The sequence below is a fragment of the Leiobunum rupestre genome, chromosome 4 (assembly GCF_980474605.1).
Source record: "Leiobunum rupestre chromosome 4, qqLeiRupe1.1.hap1, whole genome shotgun sequence".
NCBI classification, from domain to species: Eukaryota; Metazoa; Arthropoda; class Arachnida; order Opiliones; family Sclerosomatidae; genus Leiobunum; species Leiobunum rupestre.
This window is the reverse complement of record NC_143387.1, coordinates 17,725,029-17,744,137: the sequence shown is the minus strand read 5'-3', so window position 1 is coordinate 17,744,137 and position 19,109 is coordinate 17,725,029. Positions and strand designations below refer to the sequence as shown.

The 19,109-nt window shown below is 31.7% G+C and overlaps 2 protein-coding genes across 5 annotated transcripts; both read right to left on the bottom strand.

Annotated features, from left to right (window-relative positions):
• Positions 1 to 594: 594 nt before the first annotated feature.
• LOC149946529 (kinetochore-associated protein 1-like) lies at positions 595 to 7,604 on the bottom strand. 2 transcript variants are annotated; one of them, XM_090171566.1, is made up of 24 exons: positions 7,328 to 7,604; positions 7,135 to 7,266; positions 6,933 to 7,073; positions 6,813 to 6,862; positions 6,637 to 6,738; positions 6,417 to 6,571; positions 5,963 to 6,354; positions 5,727 to 5,894; positions 5,497 to 5,667; positions 5,125 to 5,436; positions 4,966 to 5,067; positions 4,732 to 4,906; positions 4,540 to 4,598; positions 4,275 to 4,476; positions 3,841 to 4,220; positions 3,694 to 3,773; positions 3,561 to 3,630; positions 2,918 to 3,163; positions 2,769 to 2,864; positions 2,589 to 2,700; positions 2,478 to 2,523; positions 1,645 to 1,765; positions 779 to 874; positions 595 to 715 (listed from the first exon to the last, which is right to left on the bottom strand). In XM_090171566.1, the coding sequence occupies exons 1-24, from the start codon at positions 7,577 to 7,579 to the stop codon at positions 689 to 691; spliced, it is 3,687 nt and encodes a 1,228-aa protein (XP_090027692.1). In that variant the 5' UTR covers positions 7,580 to 7,604; the 3' UTR covers positions 595 to 688. The 2 variants fall into 2 exon arrangements, with proteins under 2 accessions (XP_090027692.1, XP_090027693.1); XM_090171567.1 differs by having other exon boundaries at positions 6,945 to 7,073.
• Positions 7,605 to 7,949: 345 nt separating this feature from the next.
• On the bottom strand, positions 7,950 to 16,695 carry LOC149946528 (kinetochore-associated protein 1-like). 3 transcript variants are annotated; one of them, XM_090171568.1, is made up of 26 exons: positions 16,562 to 16,695; positions 16,181 to 16,303; positions 15,989 to 16,109; positions 15,802 to 15,917; positions 15,659 to 15,725; positions 15,517 to 15,597; positions 15,423 to 15,457; positions 15,240 to 15,347; positions 15,085 to 15,160; positions 14,961 to 15,025; positions 13,895 to 13,998; positions 13,592 to 13,742; positions 11,134 to 11,168; positions 10,988 to 11,050; positions 10,843 to 10,918; positions 10,386 to 10,478; positions 9,764 to 9,853; positions 9,658 to 9,702; positions 9,531 to 9,592; positions 9,358 to 9,463; positions 9,145 to 9,288; positions 8,924 to 9,082; positions 8,735 to 8,842; positions 8,531 to 8,674; positions 8,263 to 8,465; positions 7,950 to 8,186 (listed from the first exon to the last, which is right to left on the bottom strand). In XM_090171568.1, exons 1-26 carry the CDS (start codon positions 16,574 to 16,576, stop codon positions 8,072 to 8,074), a joined length of 2,505 nt encoding a protein of 834 aa, XP_090027694.1. In that variant the 5' UTR covers positions 16,577 to 16,695; the 3' UTR covers positions 7,950 to 8,071. The 3 variants fall into 3 exon arrangements, with proteins under 3 accessions (XP_090027694.1, XP_090027695.1, XP_090027696.1); XM_090171569.1 differs by having other exon boundaries at positions 7,951 to 8,186; positions 16,527 to 16,666; XM_090171570.1 differs by lacking the exon at positions 16,562 to 16,695 and adding an exon at positions 16,421 to 16,444 and having other exon boundaries at positions 7,951 to 8,186.
• Positions 16,696 to 19,109: the final 2,414 nt, after the last annotated feature.

Sequence of the window (19,109 nt, the reverse complement as noted above, 5' to 3'; positions counted from 1 at the left end):
ATCCAGTCTCCCTTAACAATTTCCCAATCATTATACCCGGACCGAATATTTATCTTCCTTTCGAATAATTGTCCTTTTTTTGTATAAAGGAACTCATTTGTTGGTAAGCTTGAAAAATTCCCTTTCCTTGACAAAGAATGCATGGATTTAGCTATCGCATAAGAACCGCAAGAGGTGCATTTAAATAAAATACAAGCGGGAAATATGGTTCTGCTTTTTTACAGAGGGCAAAGCGGTCATTCTTTTTATCTTTAAGATAATTTACGCCTCTGCATGGCCACTTGTGTAGCCCTTTAAACTCAACAAGTTTTTATGGAAAGGGTAATCAAAGAAAAACCACTTTAACTAGTGGGGAAACACAAAGCACCCAGTGCCACAAGCTAGGATTAATGCCTGCTCTTGCTGAGAAGCGCTAACCACTTTGCTTCCAACCTTTCACATTGCAATTTGCAAAAAAAAACAGTAAAATTAAATGAAATAGTCCCCCAACTAATGTTGTTTAATTAGTTATAGGCATGTGAAATTGAATATGAACAGTTAAGAGACATAAGTTACCAATTATTATAAATTTTTAAGGAATGAGTCAATAAATACAACATTTATTTAATAAATGATTAAAAATAGCTTTTACATTAAGGTAGAATAAAATAATGTTTGTATAACTAGGAAAGTTCACGTCATAGGTATCTTATACTTCATTGAGTAGTGCTGCAACCTGAAAAATTTATTTATAGTAAATCAAAAAATTAAAGTAATAAAAGAATTATATAACACATACCAATGAATATTCCAGACGTTTATCGGCAGTTAATTCTTGCATGAAATTTTCATATTCTTCTTTCAAACATTGAGGACTTTTGTATTGTAACATAGTCTAAACCAGAATCAGTTAATTTCCAGTATTAGTGGTAAAGTAAAATGCACTATAGTAATAAGGATTCAATAAGTGGCCATTCACAAAGTATGTAATGCAGTAAAAAGCATTACTAAACTTTACAGGGAGGGGAATGAATCGCTTAAATTTTATTTAACACAACCAAAGTTGCAATTTAGTACTTCTTTTGCGTATTATGGTGTTCATTTGTTACGTAATTTAGGGGTAGGGGTCGGGGTCTTTGTAATTGTTAAGCCACATAATGAGAGGAGGGAGTTGCAGAGTCAAATTTTTATGTTGTGCTATTTGTGTACAGCAACTACGAAACAGATTCCAATTCAGTGATTTCTTATTAAAAAAGGTTAAGTGTCGGAAATTTTAAAAAATTGCTTTCTTTATTGGAATGCAAACTACAATAGGAATTCTAGGTTTTAGAGGTATTTTTTGTACACTTAATCTATCTGAAAACCTTATTAATATTAATTAATACTGCCAATACTTCAACATGTCCCAATCATTTTATTTACTTCATTTATAATGATTTAAAGTATATTTTTTAACCTTACAGGTCTTAATTTAGACATTTAAATATTGTTAGTTTTAATTAACTGGCATTTAAAAGATGATAGTAAATATAAAATTTCTACAATTTCTTATTAGTGCTTTATAGTGAAATAAAATTATTTTATTGAAATTTTACTGGTTCTAAATGCCTAATGGATTTACCCATTTTAACACTAGTAGTTTCCTTTTATATGTAAACATTTTACCTTTTTGGTGTGTTCTTTGCTGTTTGGTAAAAGTAGGTATGTTGCTAATGCTGGGATAGCTGAAAACGTGAATAGAGCTTTGGCCACTTCTACCAGATTAAGAGATTCATGACATGAACACCTTAGGAATTTGAGATGTTTCAATTTTTTTAGTGATAACCTAACTAATCCAATATTCTTTTGGGAAATAAAATAATTATTTTTTTTGCAAACCCAGAAGATAAGTTTAGTTTGAGATGTGACTCCCCCTGAATTTGACCCCCTATGGTATCTCTTGGTTTTATTGTCAGGAAGCAAGTACACAATAAAAGGTGTATTTAGAATTGCTCAGAGTAGGTGAAAATAGCAGCTTGGTAACTTTCAAATAAAGCGATAAAAGAAAAATATTGAGAGCCCCCAAATTGTAGAGAATATTAATAGGCGATACTATAAAGTAAATTTGGTCTTAGCCAACTTGTTAAAATGGGAAAACAAAATCACGTGACTACCTTTTCACAGCCAACTTCGATTCGGTAACTCGTGAAAATAGTTGGCCATGCGACGTTAAAGAAAAAAATATTCCTTCCAGATACTGCAGACAGCTAATTAACTTACACTTTTCTACTACAAAATGTTTTAAATAAATAATAAATAGATAATTTAGACGAATCGATCAAAATTTAAACCGCCATTAGCAAAATAAAATGAATAATAGTTCGTATTTCTTAGGATAGATGGCTACCATATTTTCAGCCCCCTGGACTTTATAGTTTCGCCTATTCAAGTTAATGGTCCACCCATTTATTTAATTTTGCATATTCAAAACAGACCTACAAGGAGATAACTTTTCATACCTTAAAATATTGCTATATAGAGCACACGCATCCATGGCCGACTTGCCTAAACATAGAAATTGAGTAATGTGAATAATGAGAGATTTATATATCCTAGGTAACGAATCTTACATTGCTCAATATCATGCTTTATTTTAAATTCCCATGCTTTCAGGAATGATTGTGACATTCGAAAAGTGGCTTCTGAATTTATTTGTTCTAGCACATGAGAGAGTTCATCTACCTAGAATTAGAAAATATATATATATATATTTCCTTAGGTATTTAATAATAAAATTAATAATTTAGTACCTTGTGTAATGCAACTAAATTAGTTAAAATTATATTCCATATTTCAATGTCCCATTCATTTTCTTCAATGCACAATGAAGATGAGAAGCTGAGTGCCTGAAATATACAAATCAATTAATAAAAAACAAAATTAATGCTACACTGTTTACCTTCGGGTTTCTGGAATTAAACCTCAGAACAGTCCTGACAAGATCCAACTTATTGCATGTACGAAAAATTTCCAACGAATAAGGTTGTTGTAATTCTTCAAGCTGTGCCACATACAACAAGTCACGTAGATATTTACGCAAATCTTGATTATTAAAACCAGTCATCTCTTTAATTATACTCTCATCAAAAACCACTAGGCAGCAAATAGTAGCTTGAACTTTTTGGGTTGTGCTGTTATTTGAAGACTTAAAGAGAAATATAAAATGAGAATAGACAAGACGTTTACGATATAAGTACCCATCTAGGCCATTAAAATAAGACAGTGGCAACTCATATTTTGTCTCAATAGTGGGCCCTATTGAAAATTTTACACCATTGATGAAACATGTACCATCAAAGGCTCAATGAGAGAAATTAAAACACAATTACAATAATGATGTTTTCTTATAAAAAATCATACTTTCAAAGTGTGATAAATTTAAAAAGTTAGTATGATTTATCTACTCCACACCGTTTTTAGTACAAAACTTCTTTTGAAAAATCAGCAAAGCTTGCGAAGGTACAAATATCAGGAACATTGGGAGATGCATACTTGTATCATAAGAAACATTTTAGATTAAAAAGCACTTAAATATAAATTACATTAATTAATGTCTTCAACTGCTTAAAAACTGCTTCCTCCTTTGCAATATGGTTCAGCAAATTTATAGTTCTGAAAATAAATCATTAAAGTGTCAAATAGCTTTTGTAACTTAAATTTGAAGTACATGTATACCTTCTTAAGTTACTTGTCCATACGTCTTTGTTTTGAGAGTGGAAGTCTAGTGGCATTTCATTTAAGTTAAAAGTAAATGTCTGACATAATTTTATATTATTATCAAATAAAATAATTGATGATTTGTAATAGAATTATAAAACCTACATCATCAGCTATAGTATCAAGGTTTCCCCATGGCATCCAAGAATCAATCAAAAATATGAATATTTCAATCAGGTCACAATGCCCAACTTTGGCAATTTCTTTTATAGCATCACAAATTCTATTTTCAGGAATAGTAAAAATGTTGCAATCTCCAACATCTTCTAATATCGCCACTATAAGTTCTTGTGGGTTATGCGTCAACTCCATATAACGATGGCCACAAATTTCAAATTTTTGCAAAATCAAATCCAATGCAAGCTTGTTGTACAACAAGAGACTAATATTGGCAAGTTCAGCGACCCGCATGTTGCTTGGTTTATTTTTAGGGTTGTATTCACTTATTTGATTTGCTAAAGCTGCCACTTCAACTTTTGTCTGGCCTGAAAACAACAATTAATTTTGGGGGCAAAAATTTTAGAAAAAACTTAACTTACACAAAGGAATTATTTTAACAACCCAATTGACACAACTTAACATCATTTCATAACTTGTAATGTTTTGACCTAAAACTTTGATTGTGGACAGAAATTCCTCATCACAAGGCTGATAGAGCATTGTATTGGCATCCTGCTGATCTTTAAGCCATTTGAGAACATAATTTTTTATGGTTTTGAATCTCAATACATCACCATTGAACTATAAATAAAAGAAACTTTAAATTACATTTATTTCGAAAAAATTAAACAGTCAATCATTTACCCCAATGCTATTGGCTATCATCAGCCATTCATCTAAAGTGTTTGGTGATAGTTCAGGATCTTAAAGTAAGGGAAGTAAAATTAAGAAATTTTCAAATTTATAATAATAATCAGCCTAGCTAATATCAAGGCAACACTTTAGGCCTAAGTCATCAAGCAACTTTTAAAGCCATTTAATCAAACCAAAACATACTTATTATTTTAGATATATCCTCATCACTACACATCAGATGTAATGGTAAGCAAGAAGATGCAATTTTTGGTAAATTACTGCAATTTGGATGATCTATTTGCCATTTATCATACTCAAACTCAGTAGCTTGATTAATGCGACAATATTTTTTCAAAAAGTTTACAATTTTTATGTTCTATACAATTTTTCCAAAAATTAATGAGTTGTAAATGCGCAAAAAATTTTGAACCATACCTTACTCCAAAAACTTTCATCTATAGGCAAATCTGCTGCTGAAGATATTTCTTTCACATTTTGGCAAAGAAAACCAAGGGCTTCATAACAATAGCTATTGGTCTAGCCAGTTAAAAAAAATAAATTTAAAATAGTCTCAACATTATAACAATCACTTACTAATGGAAAGATCTCAATCAGTAAATCAAGAATATCTGCCTTATTTGAAATTTCCCTAACCAAGAAATTGCATTTTACAAGAAGTTCATTAAGCTCTTTCTTTTGCTTATCATCAGGAAAATTTGCATATCCCCAATCTTGGATTTTGGAATTACGAAGTAGCTTTTTTAAATAAAAAAGTAAAACGTCATTTTTCTCCATAGAAAAGTCATTGCAGAAATTTTCTATTTGGTTAAATTCAACTGAGGGAATTTCAAGTAATTCTTTCATAATGTTCCATAATATTTTTTCATCACTGATATTATAAATATCCTATTGAAAAGGAAATAAATTTGTATAGCTTGACAGAAGAATTATAGTTCACTTAACCACCTTGCAATTAATTTTCAGCTTCGATAATTCTTCAGCCCAAGCAGCTTTTTTAAGAACTGGAGTTACTTTTTCAACTAGTGTTATATTTTTCAAATGTTCTCCATACTTTATTGCTATAGTAGCCAAAGATTTAATGCGAAAGTGGTCTTTATGATACCGCGAAATAATTTCCTATGAAATAAGTGAAGTTAAAAAACGGAAAGAGGTGAAACTCCAAATTAGGGTCTTACTTGTATAATTTTCAGTGCATCAGAAATATTCAAGGCCAGTAAAACATTTAATCCAAATGAAAGGTCACAATGTTTTTGATTTATTACTCTTAAAAGTAAAGAAGAACAGATATCTTTTACAGCCCTTTTGGTTTGGGAATTTGCGTCTTTCAAGTGCTGAGTTTGCTTCTAGATTTTAATGAAATTAAATATATTTTTTTTAAATGAGTACTTGATACTTCTAAAACTAAACCAACCGTATTCAGATGTTCATTTTCATCATTACAAAATCTACTTAAAATGTTGCTTTGAAGAAATATGGACATGTTAAAAGCTGTTGATTCTAGAGATTTTGACCTTAGATGGCCAATAATGTCACGAGACATTGCAAAAAAATTGACAATAGAACTAAAACTTAGTTTTTGTGATTGAAAGCATATCATTTTAAGGCACTTGAGAGCATTGGATAGGATCTCTTTTAGGTTTACACCCATTCCTTGATCTCGGTAAATTTTTGAAAATTTCCAAACATTATATTTGTCCATCTGAGCTAGAGAACTGTTATTGCAACCAAAATTTTGGTCTAAAGCATGCAAACCAACTAACATCGCTGTCCATTGTGACAGACATGCGCATTTCAGGATCATACCTGATAAATAACATTTACTTTTTACTTAAATTCAATAAATAAAACAATTTTCTTCACTATACCTGGAGTACAGTTACACAAAGCTTGACAAGCAATGTTGTGCAAATCCTGTATGACAAATGCTAAACCATTTGAGGCTAATAACTCTTCATTTGTGAGAATTTTTTCGAGTACATACATAATATTATCCGTAGAAACATTCAACTGAGCCAATGCCCTTTCAAAAAGATGTTTAATTTAATTAGAATTTTCAATGCGCCATTTGCAAATAGTATGACGTACTTGCACTGATTGGTAGCTTCTTCCAAATCTCCTTTTATGGCTAATTTTGATATTATTTCTCCTCTAACTTTTACTTTAGGCAAAGCCAAAATATCTCCAAGACTAAAATTAACCAGGCAATAACTAAACAGAATGAACAGAAAAATAGAAAGACACTATTAAAAAACGGAATTTACCTTAACATTCTTTCCAAATAAGTTAAGTTGCTAATTGTTGATTTTTTCTTCTATAAAAGTAATTTGTAGAAATACAGATTTAAAGATTATTGTCCTTTGAAATAAATAAAATAGCAGTACCAAAGTTAGTACCTCATCAGGCGACAGAGAGATCTCGTTGGCATACAAGGCTTTTTCACCATTAGCTACTGTCATGAATAGTTTCCATTTATCATCGTCGTTAATTACCAGACATCTTTTATCAAAAATTCCAAGTTCCAACTTCAAAATAAACCATATCTTAGCTACTTATATTGCTTCATAACTATAAAAGCAAATTTACTTGTAAACGATAAACCTGCTTCATGTGTTGAAACAGAAATTGATACTGTGAATCTGTTGGACTTATTTGTAATAAACGAGATGCAATTTTAACTCCAAAATAAGAGCACAATTTCAGATATTTAAAGTCCTTCTGTAATAGTACCGTTATGTAAACAAAATAATGAATTTTTAAATAAAAAAAATGTAAATACCAGCTGTATAAACATATCCGGATCTTCCAACCTAATTTCACAATATGAAATAACTCTTGGTCCATATTCAGTCATTTCTGCTTCACTCAAACTGTAGAAGATTTCTAAAAAGTCATCTACCTTTCTTCTTTGAAGAAGTATGATAGCATATCTCAAATAGCATTCACTGCGATTCAAATGGTCATATGCATCTACGACAACCAGAGCATCAGCCAAAGCAGTTTTACTCGGATATTTCAGTATATAAGACATCAATGACTGAAATAAGGTAGGGAATTGCTGATTTATAGACAACAATAGTTTTTTCAACATGTTAATTTTTGCAAGCCTGAACTTGCAAAATTATATCATTTTGGTTTTAGTTCATTTGTGATGTAGACAGCAAAAGAATATTGGGCAGAATTGAAGGATAAGTAAAAAACCCACTATGTTATGTCCAATATACTCCTCTAGGCCACAACTGAGGAGTAACTGACAAAATCATTTGTCTGGTGGCAAGACCAAACCAAAATATATATTTTTTTAATTTGCTAAAAATCTCCCGTTAATCTGCATATTTTGTGATACCGTAACACATTTAAAAAATATACCTAAATGATAGATTAAAAAAAAACTACCTGAGAAAAATTGCAAACCAAACCCAAGGTCGTTCCAGTGTCTTACATTACTTTAAAGCAGGATGCAGAGTTAAAATTAGTGGGAGGGTGTGAGCAGCTTGGAAAGTGCCTAAAGCCAACCAATAAGTTAGGCACTTGCCTCAGCTTTTCTGGATTCATGTAGGTTGAAACTTCGCATATTGTACTTCAGCAAAATGTTTTTTAGAACAGCATAGCACACTTTATCATCGTAAATATATATGCTGTTTGTAAAATAAATTATTTGTTTTTCAAAAATGTTAAGACATTTTTTATACCAATTAATTATATAACACTCACAAAGAAGGATTTTCTTTCAATTGCTGTTCTGCAAAGCCTTGAATCTGGGTGCTCCATGGAACTGGAGCTTGCCCAAGAATTTGTGTAAAAACTTGAGATTTCAAATGCGGATCTTTAATATACCTTGCCACTTGAATAGCACCTTCTTCCCATGGTGACTCTGACCAGTACCACCAGCCAACATTTTGATTTTTAATCAGATCCTTGGTGTATAATAAAAAAAGTTTTTAATTATATCATGGTTACACAAAACAACTAACGGACTTACAGTTATATATTTGCAAAAGACATTACACTTATTCAATTTGTTCTTCTTAAAAAATAAGAGCAGAAAATGATTTATACCGTGGTCCACTTTGTTTGTTTTAACTAAAAGATCCAATATAATGAATGCAACTTGCATTTTGTCCTCCTAATCAAGATAAGAAATTACTCAACACTGAGTGAAATAGTAATTATAACAAGAACACACTTGACTATATTGTGCTAAAGAAAGCGAACAACGGTATTGTGATTTAAGCGTATTTAATTCCTTCAAATCTTTAATTTGAGAATCAAGCTTGAGAAAATCACACGTTTCCTTAAGAGTTAAGAAAACATTAGTTATGTAAAAAGTTGATCAAAGTTATAATAGCTTGGAATTTTCATTGAAATCACTAACCAGGCTAGCACTGATAGGAGAATGCTTGAATTCTTCAGTAATTTTAGTACATATTTCTGGCAGAACACTTAACAATTTGATGCTGTTAGACGGCCACAATGCTTTTTCCAGGACTTCATACATATCAGATCTTCCAATAATCCAATTTGATATTTGTCCCTAATTGTTATATGGTTATCAATATAATAATAAAATCCATGCTATAAATTCTGGAAACTGACCACCAAAGTTGGATATTTCAGTAAAATTGGTCGAAGAAAGCTGTATCTTAGAAATGCACCAAGTTCTGATGATTGTGTATTATCAGGAATTTCTTTTAAAACTTCTTCAATGTCATATTCATTGAAAATAGTTAAAATTTCCTTCTACTCAGATTAGATTAAAGTCAAAAATAATTTTAAGCTACAGCTGTCTAAAATTGTGCAAAAATTTACATAATGTTGCCTCCAGACAAAAAAAGCTTTTTCAGTTTCTTCTCCTTTAAGAAAAATTAGGAAAATCTCAGCCCAATGAATTTGTGAAAACTTGAACCAGTTCAACCTAAAATGATTTAATTCTATAACATGTTATATACACAGGTAACCCCAACTAGCTTATCTATTTTTACCAATCTTCAGGTTTTGTATATAGCATAACAAAGCTCTTGAGTTTTTCTTCCGCTAAGAATACCTATGGTTTTAAATAAAAAATTTTACTTAGGCTTTACAGATCATATTTGCTTTCAAAAATCACACCTCTTGTAAATTTTCAAAACTCGCCTCGGGTGTTAAATTTTTACTCTATGAAAAATATTAATGTTAATTCAACCGTTAACACTACAGAATATGAAAAATCTCATACAAATTCAATGCAAAAACCATAAACTTCTTTAGTTATATCCATGGACGGTGCTCTAATTTTTAATGCAATATCTGTCACAAACTTTGGATCCTATTTTAAAATTAATACTGTAGTATTATTATGCAAAAATACACAAAAAAATTATAATGGAAACTTTTGGCTCAACCAGTGCTAAACTCTTAGTGAAACCAAAATGCATACATCAGATGGTCAAACAATTATATAACTATTAAACCATAGCTATAATTACACTTCATTTTAAGAGCGCAGTGTGCTATACCAAAAAAACAGTAGTAATTGTGCACTAACATTTCAATACACTGAATAGCTAAAGTCAAGCCAATGGTTTATACAAAAGGTCTAGAACAATGGCTACATAATTGATTTTCACAATTGTTAATAATTAGTGAAAATAAAGTTGAATGTTTATGGAATTATCTCAATGGGTACTGTTACAAAGATAAATATTACTTCAGTAATTTGGTTGGCAAAACTTGGCATTTGCTTACTACAAATGAGAAAAGCACTTCAGAAACATAATAAAAACCAGTTCTAGACTTTTTCATGAAATATTTATTTGTAGTATTATGTAAAAACTATGATGCCATAAAGTATCTCAAACCTTAATTTTCTGTAAATATTCTTTCATTTTGTTCACAGTTTCAGAATTTAAATCACCAGAAGCTAAACTCATAACATATGACTTGTACACTTCCTAAGAGAATAATTTAAATTAATATAAATGGAAAGTTTTATTTAGGAGGACAACCATCATTAGAGTAACATAATTCCTTTAAGTATGAAACTTTGCATATCATGTAAGTTTAAGGGATGAAATACCTCAAATTTTCAAAACTTATTTTACTTTCTACTAACCAATGAGAAAAAGAGTAATGAGGAAATAAGATTTAAACCACTTAGTGTTTATTAGAAAAACGACGACTAGTTTCGTTTCCCATTCGGGAACTTCATCAGAAAAAGAGTGTTATTTAATATTCCCCCATTTGTCACACGCTCTTATTTTGCAAAAGCCTATAGTATCATACTTAGGTCATTGTTACTGATGATTATAAAATAACCTCTAAATCCAAATTGAATTGTTTTGCAAACAATTCTGCTTCTTCGTATCTACCTTTTCGGATTAATTTTTCAAATCTTTAAAAGTAACGGATTGGTAAAACACTAAGTGACTGATATATTGTTAATATTAAAATAATTCAATACCTCATTTGAGGTAAAGCTTCTGATATTACTCGAATCTTCAGTATATCCACACTGTTTTTGGAACTATAGTGTATAAATAAGAGGTAAAATAATGTTTTAGTTATGTCAATTAGAAATATAAACATGTGCTGAACAACCAGGCATACTTTGAACGTATTCCTTCCACTACACAAACTGAATCCTACAATAAACAGATGTTAGTTTTAAAATTTTAACTTATGCTTCGTTTAAGATATTTGAAATTTTCTAGGTACAATCAACACAGCCCAAGCCGCCCAAGTTACAGATTTCTACCAAGATTGAGACACTAATTTTTGTAGAGCAAGTCTCTAAATATCATTTTTTGCAATGAACATAGGACAAAACCAAATTGGGAAATTGACAATTCTGTTAGATCACTTAATTAAGAGTTTGCCAGTACACTTAGAATACCCAAAGTAAGGCAAATTACATTAAGGTGTACCCATTATATTATGGGAAGCACTGATTATGCAGTGACCGGAATCTTAACTAAATGGGGCCCATCAGGGCCGGCAGATAATGTGGGTATGGTGGGTAGAAGTACCCACCCGGGAAATTCCGGGTTGGTATTTTACCCACCTGGAATTGATGTCATCAAAGTCGGTACTGTGGGGAGAGAGCCACGGCCATTGTCACAGAATAGGTAGGTTTCCACTCTCCTCGAAAAAATTTTACAACGAATAATAGAGCCATGCCGCCTACAAAATAATTTGCACAATTTTCCCGGGACTACGTGTTTTTCCTATCCCCTCCTTGATGAAGTTAGTTCATAAACGGGATCGTATTTAATGGTTTTCGTTGTACCGGCCACAATTAAAAATTCGTCACTGAGAAAAGAACCGCTTTCCCTGTTTTTCCCCACCTTCTTCTTCTCCCCATTGTAGGAGTGAGTCCGAGTAACGCGTGACACTTTTCAGTATAAAAACTGCAGAAGTAAATTTGTAAAATAGGTTATTAAATATAAGTTATTAATTCTAATGAGACAAGCGTGAATAATAAAACGCAGTCTTCGCAAAAGGGCAAATCACAACTTAAACATAGACCTTTGACAAGTTTTTTTTATTTCCCTCGCGTCAATCCCCTTTCTATTTCTGAATATACGGTAAAGACAGACTTATATCGGGAAGTGATGCAGAAGTTAAATACAACACTATCTTTATCTCATCCTTTAAATATCGGTGCTGTTGAAAACTATGCATGCGGCACTGCCCCAATTAAAAATAGATTGAAGTAAATCATCAAAATCAAAATTTAAAAATACATAAAATGATAAAAGCATAATTTTCATAAGTGTATTTAAACATTAATGTTTGTCATCATTAGTCTCCCTGTATCAAACATTTATATAAAATAGTTATCAGCTATTACATTTCTACCTCGCGTTGTAAAGTAGGATTGATAAGTGCATACACTATAACTTTTAGAAGGCAAACGATACTAAATGTATATTACATATATGATATTGAGTTGATTATTCGGTTAGTAGTGGGCTCTAATGTAAGTGTTCAAATATTAAAAAACTGATTCTCCCAAAACTGCCTATTTGACACCAAAGCCATAAAATCTCCATTTATTTTTTAAATAATTGTAATTTAAATAATCGGTGCCTAATTTTAAGGAACAACCACCAATTGGAGTAGGGAAAGTACCCACAGTTGTCAGTACTATGTTTTATAACATTGTCTCTACCTTTCTATATAATTGAGTTTAAATATTAGAACTCAGATCCTTCAAACATCGTTACACGTAGTCATAAGACTGTTAAGAGCACCATGACATCATGCAAAGCGTAGTACAGTTTTTGCATTGCGCAATTAATTCTATGTAATAATAAATTTGAATAATACTAAATTTTTGAAGTTTTTACCTCTATCAATTTCTCTTGATTAGTATTATATAGGCTTATTTTTTTATGTAGGATAACCCAATAAGTCGTCTGACTACCCACCAGAGATTAACACAATCGACCAGCCCTGGGGTCCATTACAAATTACCTATATGTTATGTTTATAGATATATTATCATACTAGAGGGCAGCCTAAGCCTTAGTGGGATATGAAGGGGGAAGCTTCTTCTCTCCCCTGCAGAGGGAATCTGGCGGTTACTCTTCCATAGCATAATCTACTGTCTAGTCTTTTAATGAAATTTTTAAATATACTCATTAACTGCACGCAAATATTTTAATTTGTGTGCACTTTACTTTTATCCAAGTTGGACTAAAACTATACTGCAGCTCCACCCACAATTTTATAAAATTGTATTTTAATAAGTTAATTAAAAAAATAACACAGGTTCTGCAATTTTTGATATTAAGTAATTCACTAAGTTACTACAGTCAATTGTGTAAGAAATAAGAAAATAAATCCAAGATGTATAAAAAAAATTATCTTTAGGTTTATGAATTTGAGACCTTAAGTAATTTTAAAAATAAGGTTATATTCCCAAATTTTTGCATAGCTTATAGCTGCCACAAAACCTTAGTCTTTTGGGATTTAATTTGAGAGCAAGTTTTACTCAACTTCGTTACATAGATGTTTTGGGATGTGTTGATTTCACTCGGAATACCTCCTTCCAATGACTTACTCCATTCAAAACTGGATCTACCAAATACGTATAGTCTGAAACATTAACTCTATAGCAATCCTTCATGCTTGGCCAATCTTTATAAACTAGTTCATAAGTTTCAGATTTCGCTGAACTGATCAGGAAAACTAATTTCTGTTGATAAACAGTGCTAAATGAAATTGAAAAATTTATTGTGAACTCTGTACTTAAATAATTCCTCTCTGAATAATAAAACCATGTTAATACTTAACATGTTTGTTACATAGTGGTAATGGTTTTACGCCAGAAAAAAAATCTAATAGGTAAACAAAAAGACATTACAATTTTCCATCTGTGATTTCAAGAAGTGTAAAATCTATTATTTCTTCGGCATTCCATATTTTAATTGGAATGTATGTTGATCCATTATATACCAAAAGACATCCCTTCAGAGATTTGCCATTAATTATTATTATGAAAGAAATGATAAAAAAGTTCAGTTATAATACTTTTGAGGTGAATACCAACGCACTTCCGGTTTTTTTTTTCATACTTTTGATGATACTGAATATTTCTGTGTTAAAATTATTTCGTTGAAATGAAAATACGAGGTGATATTTATTTTTTAAATTAACGTTTTCCAACCCTATTTTCCATTTGTGGTATAGTAGCGATTTTTTATTGAGTGAGGACAAAATATATTATATTTTTTCTTGGTAATATGGTCACGATGCTAGATGGCTGATCGTGATTGGCAAGAATGGGGTTTAAGTGGTTCCACGTGCCCTTAGCATGAGAGTGTATTGAACGTGCGTCACAGTTAGGTGCCAACTCTTAATTTACACTAGTGTTGGAAAAGTTACGCTGCTCTTCAATATGGCCCCAATTTCAGGCACTTTTCAGTGAACCATTCCCTTCAATTTATAGATCCTGAAACCAGGGTCCACACGAATCGTGTAGAAGGACTTTTGGCTCATCCCCCCTCTGGTTGAAGGAAACGTTTTATCCCTGGATATTTGGCCACAGTTATGTTTCATAGTTGTGCAAGTCAACAGCTACCCTGCACTCCCCTGCTCCTTGATCATGTAAAAAGTTTTCGTATCATTTAACTTACGCAATTTGAACCATTTCCACCAATTAAAATTGGAAAATGCTTTACTTTTATTGCATATTTATTTCATTTAGGCCCACCGTGTATCCTACTTCACCTACCACAATTAAGTGATCCAAATATGGTGAGAAGAAACACTAAAAAACGTTAATTATATTATATATATATTATTAATATCGCCAGGTATTTTCATTTCAGCAAAATAATTTTAACACAGAAATGTTCAGTATCGTCTGAAGTATCCAAAAAATATAAATCAAAATTGGACATGCATTGGTGTGTTGGTATTTTGCCTACTTTTGTGTCAATTGCAAAGATAAATCGTCCATCAATGGAATATAATGCTTTTTTAATTTCTAAGGCTTAAAATATTAATTTATAAATATATGACTCCGTAAAACAAATTATTTTTTTCACTTACAATTTTCTATAAATGGTGAAACATGTTGAGAAACTGAATCTCTAATATCAATTCCAAAGTTGTATTTGCCTGAACCCTTCAAAAATGAAAGTAAAATATTAAATGAAAAAATGTTTTGTGGAAATATACCCCAAACTAAAAAACTAAGAACTCACATAACAGCACAGAACGGATTTCCTCTGTGAATAAAATAATCCTTTTGGAAGGCTACTTTCGTAAGATGTAGAAAGATCTATTACACTTGTTTCAAGTCTACCAAGGATCTTAAATAAAATTTCCACAACCACTTTATGCAGACAGAAAATTTTCAAATATGAAATTGAAAATATAATACTTACATTTTTAATTTCATCCCAGTCTTGTATGCATATGGCTAAGTGTGAAATAACCAAGTCACATATATAAAAATTTTAAGTATAAAACTAACAATACCATTTCCTAATAATTTCATATTTAAGTTCTTGAAATTGTACAAAACACTTCCGATAGTCAGAACTGAAACTTGTAACATATCTAAAAAAATTAGACGAAATTTATTAACACACTTCTTTAAGCTAATTTTACAGGAACTAACCATTTTGTGACAAAATACTACGAATACTAAAGAAACTAGGTTTGTCTTCAGCTGGTTTTACAAGATTCTGCATATGTTAAGAGCAGAACATTAAAATTACAACAAATCTATAAAAATTACTAATTGACTATCATGTGTAGTACCTTTTTTATCAGCCTTTTTTCGCTGTCAATGTGATGAATGGAAAATGAACCATTTTGCTCGCCTACTAAAAGTAACTGGGCATCATCAGTAACTTCTATGCAATCAACCTGAGATTCTATTGTGAAAAATAAAATTAATAACCTGGTGTGATGGATAATTATCTATTTTTAAAATGAAATTATGTACCAAATTCGATAGACAGGGCAGATTCTTTGAATACCTCGTTAAGTATATGCACATGTTTATCAACAACCACCACTAGTTTTTCACCAGCATACTTAGAAATTACATTCGGGCTAGAGAAAACCTAATTTTGAATATAATAAAATATATAACAATGTATTTTTAAGAGTACGAAAAATAAATAAAACCACATACAGAGGTTGCTTGGCAGAGTTTTCCAACCGTATTTATTTCATAGAGTTCTTTGTTACTTCCCTGTTGGAAAAGAGCTACAGTCTCATCGTCGCTATAGCTTTGTTCGAGGGCCCACATTTTAGTCTAAAGAAATATAACATTTTTCTTTTGTAATTGTTGGTAAAAAGAAAATCTGACATTTAACAAATCAAATTCATAAATCTCAAGGTTTTTTTTATTATAATTTTGCGTTTTAAACACATGTGCCAGTGGATCCTAGACGGACTGGGGTTTAGAAAAGCGAGGTTCTCTCCTTAGGGGTTTCTCCTCGACAATGTATAGTTATCTACCAGAAATATTCTGGTACCTAAGAGTATCGGGAAAAGCATTAGACTCTTGTACCACACTTGAATTCATTGTAGCAAAAGTTAGTCAGTTTTTTAATCGCAATACATAAAGATGGTGATTGCCTGTCAGAAAGAGTGTTACAAAAAATCTGAAGCAGACAAACAGATTTAACATTGCTGCCATATCCTTGACATCCATCATTATACATATATATATATATCATCAAACATCATTCTAAAAATAGTATTCAATTTAAAATCTACTGTCCGAGTCAAATGCATTCTATTCTCAATTTGGTAAGTCTAATACACAAGGTACATTACTGGTTTGTCTTAATAAACTGAAATATAACTGTTGGCCTTTTTAGTAACAACGAATAATAAAATTTAGTGCTCTTAAAATATAAGTGCTTTTCATATAAATTGAATTTTGTATCCATGGTTAAAAATTTATAATAAAATTAAAATAACACGACTGATACTTCATGGTTTAAAAAATTTTAATTGTTATAAACGTTAAAATTTTATTGTAAGTGCTTTTAATACCTCTAGATAATACAGATGAACACAGAATACACCTATCAGGTTAGGTAACCGATTGCTTCTTGTAATTTTCGCGGTATTTTTTGAAGGCAACTTACATGCAGAGGCAACAGTACTGCTCAGTGTGACATAAACTGTACTACCACGCTACCTTAGAGCAAAAGTCAAGCAAGTCTGAAAACCTCTATTTGAGAAAAAACAGTTTTAAGTTCGAAATCTAGCATAATAATAATGATAATCTAAAAATGAAAATTGATATAAATAGAGTGAAAATATATATTGAAAATTTTGTACTGGGTCACCTTAGTTTAAAAACACTCAAGCATTCTTATTTTGAATTTCTTTCAATAGTCACGTATCTCGACTTACTTGACTTTTGCTCTCAGGTAGCGACCAGAGCTATCAATCTTTAAAATAAGCACTGTACATAGGAAAATTTTTTGGAAATTGAAATGCAAAGGCGGACTTAGAAAAATATGGCTATTTCATTATGGTCGATTTCATTTCACAAATCTGGGAAATAAAACGATGGGAAATGTAAAAAACGGTTGCGCACTAACTCTAGGTTGAATTAAATTATTATCTTATTAAGGGCGATAGAATCATTTGAAAAATTCTACAAAATTTCAACTGGACCAATTAAACATGGGAGACTACCAATGTAAATTTCTAAAATTCCAACGATACTGTGTACTTTTAAGGCATGGAATGTTTTCGATAAAACAATGTATTTATTTGTACTATTGCCATGACCATGATTCCAGCGATTGTCCGAGCATAGAGATCACCGCGGTGAGCTAGGTTGATTTTTCTCCCGGCACGAGCGGATGGGGGATAGGAGTTTTAGGAAACCAATGAGATTTTTTAGGGAAAAGGATCCCACTTTCCTCCACATTTTGAGAATGAGGGGTAAAGCTAAAATTCATCTAAACAAAGTCATTCTCCCTCAGTGTAAATAATTCCATGATTGATGAAATGGAGTGCTACATAACACGTTTATACGCCGCCAGAGACAGTTCGCGCTGATCTTTTATTTCTTAGTTCGATTTAGTACCCTTTGTGCTGTGTAGCGCCCCTTTTAACCTCATTAACTGTGACATTTTAAAACACTGAATTAGTGAAACGCAAAGAGTGTAGAAAATAGCCAAACCAATCTGAAGCAGCGGAATACGTATGAAGAAACTTTTACCGCTAGTGTGCGTGGTCAAAAAGTAATTTCTCTAAGCAGACAGCGCGTTATTTTGTTTTTCAAAACTATACAGGGTGTCTTTATTTGATCGGCCCAGGCATTTTTCTCAAAAACTATATCGTCTAGAAATGTGAAATTTTCAGTATGTACTCTCTCGGTGGAGATCGTTCTTATTTGTGATTTTCACGGTTTTAGGATTTGTAGTTGTTGAACGCTAGGTGGTAGACGAAAAATGGCAATGAGTAAGTTATAGAGCATACTCGAAAACCTTTAATGGAGTTGGAATGGTCAAAATCGTACATTTTGTCACTGAAATAATAGGTCATGAAAAATAACAAGCTGGTACTACCCAAATGTTTTTACGCCTCATGTTATTGTAATGATTGTCTGTGAAAAAATGTTTTGAGCCAAATAATTGTTTTACTTTTACAAATTAAGTGTTAGAACAAGTGCAATTATTATAATAAGGAATTACAGAAAGTTTGTTACAAATACGGTTCGATAATGCCACCGTCCACTGCTATACAAATCCGTACACGATGAAGCATATTCTGGAACGAACCACGGACCATATCTGGAGTAACGAGTTGGAACGCTGCAATGATTCTCTGGCGCAAGTCGTCTTCGCTAGTGACTGGCGTCTTGTATACTTCCTTCTTGACGAATCCCCGCAGGTACAAGTCCAGCGGTGTCAAATCTGGGGACCTAGGAGGCCATCACACTGGATCATTTTTCCCAATCCAACGCTCAGGCAACTCGATGTTGAGGTATTGCACGACATGGCGTTCCTGGTGAGGAGGTGCACCGTCATGCAAGAACCAAAGGTGTGGCAGGTTGATTAAAGGGACATCTTCCAATGCTTCTGCTACTT

What these genes read in the sequence shown, in the direction of transcription:
- LOC149946529 (XM_090171566.1), bottom strand. Translation starts at nt 7,579, where the DNA reads ATGTCTTATATACTGAAATATCCGAGTAAAACTGCTTTGGCTGATGCT. An exon ending in ATGAAAGTTTTTGGAGTAAG is followed by an intron (nt 4,907 to 4,965) that starts GTATGGTTCAAA and finishes AAAATTGTATAG; the next exon opens with AACATAAAAATTGTAAACTT. An exon ending in TGGACAAGTAACTTAAGAAG is followed by an intron (nt 3,631 to 3,693) that starts GTATACATGTAC and finishes ATTTATTTTCAG; the next exon opens with AACTATAAATTTGCTGAACC.
- LOC149946528 (XM_090171568.1), bottom strand. An exon ending in TGCCCTGTCTATCGAATTTG is followed by an intron (nt 15,918 to 15,988) that starts GTACATAATTTC and finishes TTTTCACAATAG; the next exon opens with AATCTCAGGTTGATTGCATA. An exon ending in TATGAAATTATTAGGAAATG is followed by an intron (nt 15,458 to 15,516) that starts GTATTGTTAGTT and finishes TTTCACACTTAG; the next exon opens with CCATATGCATACAAGACTGG.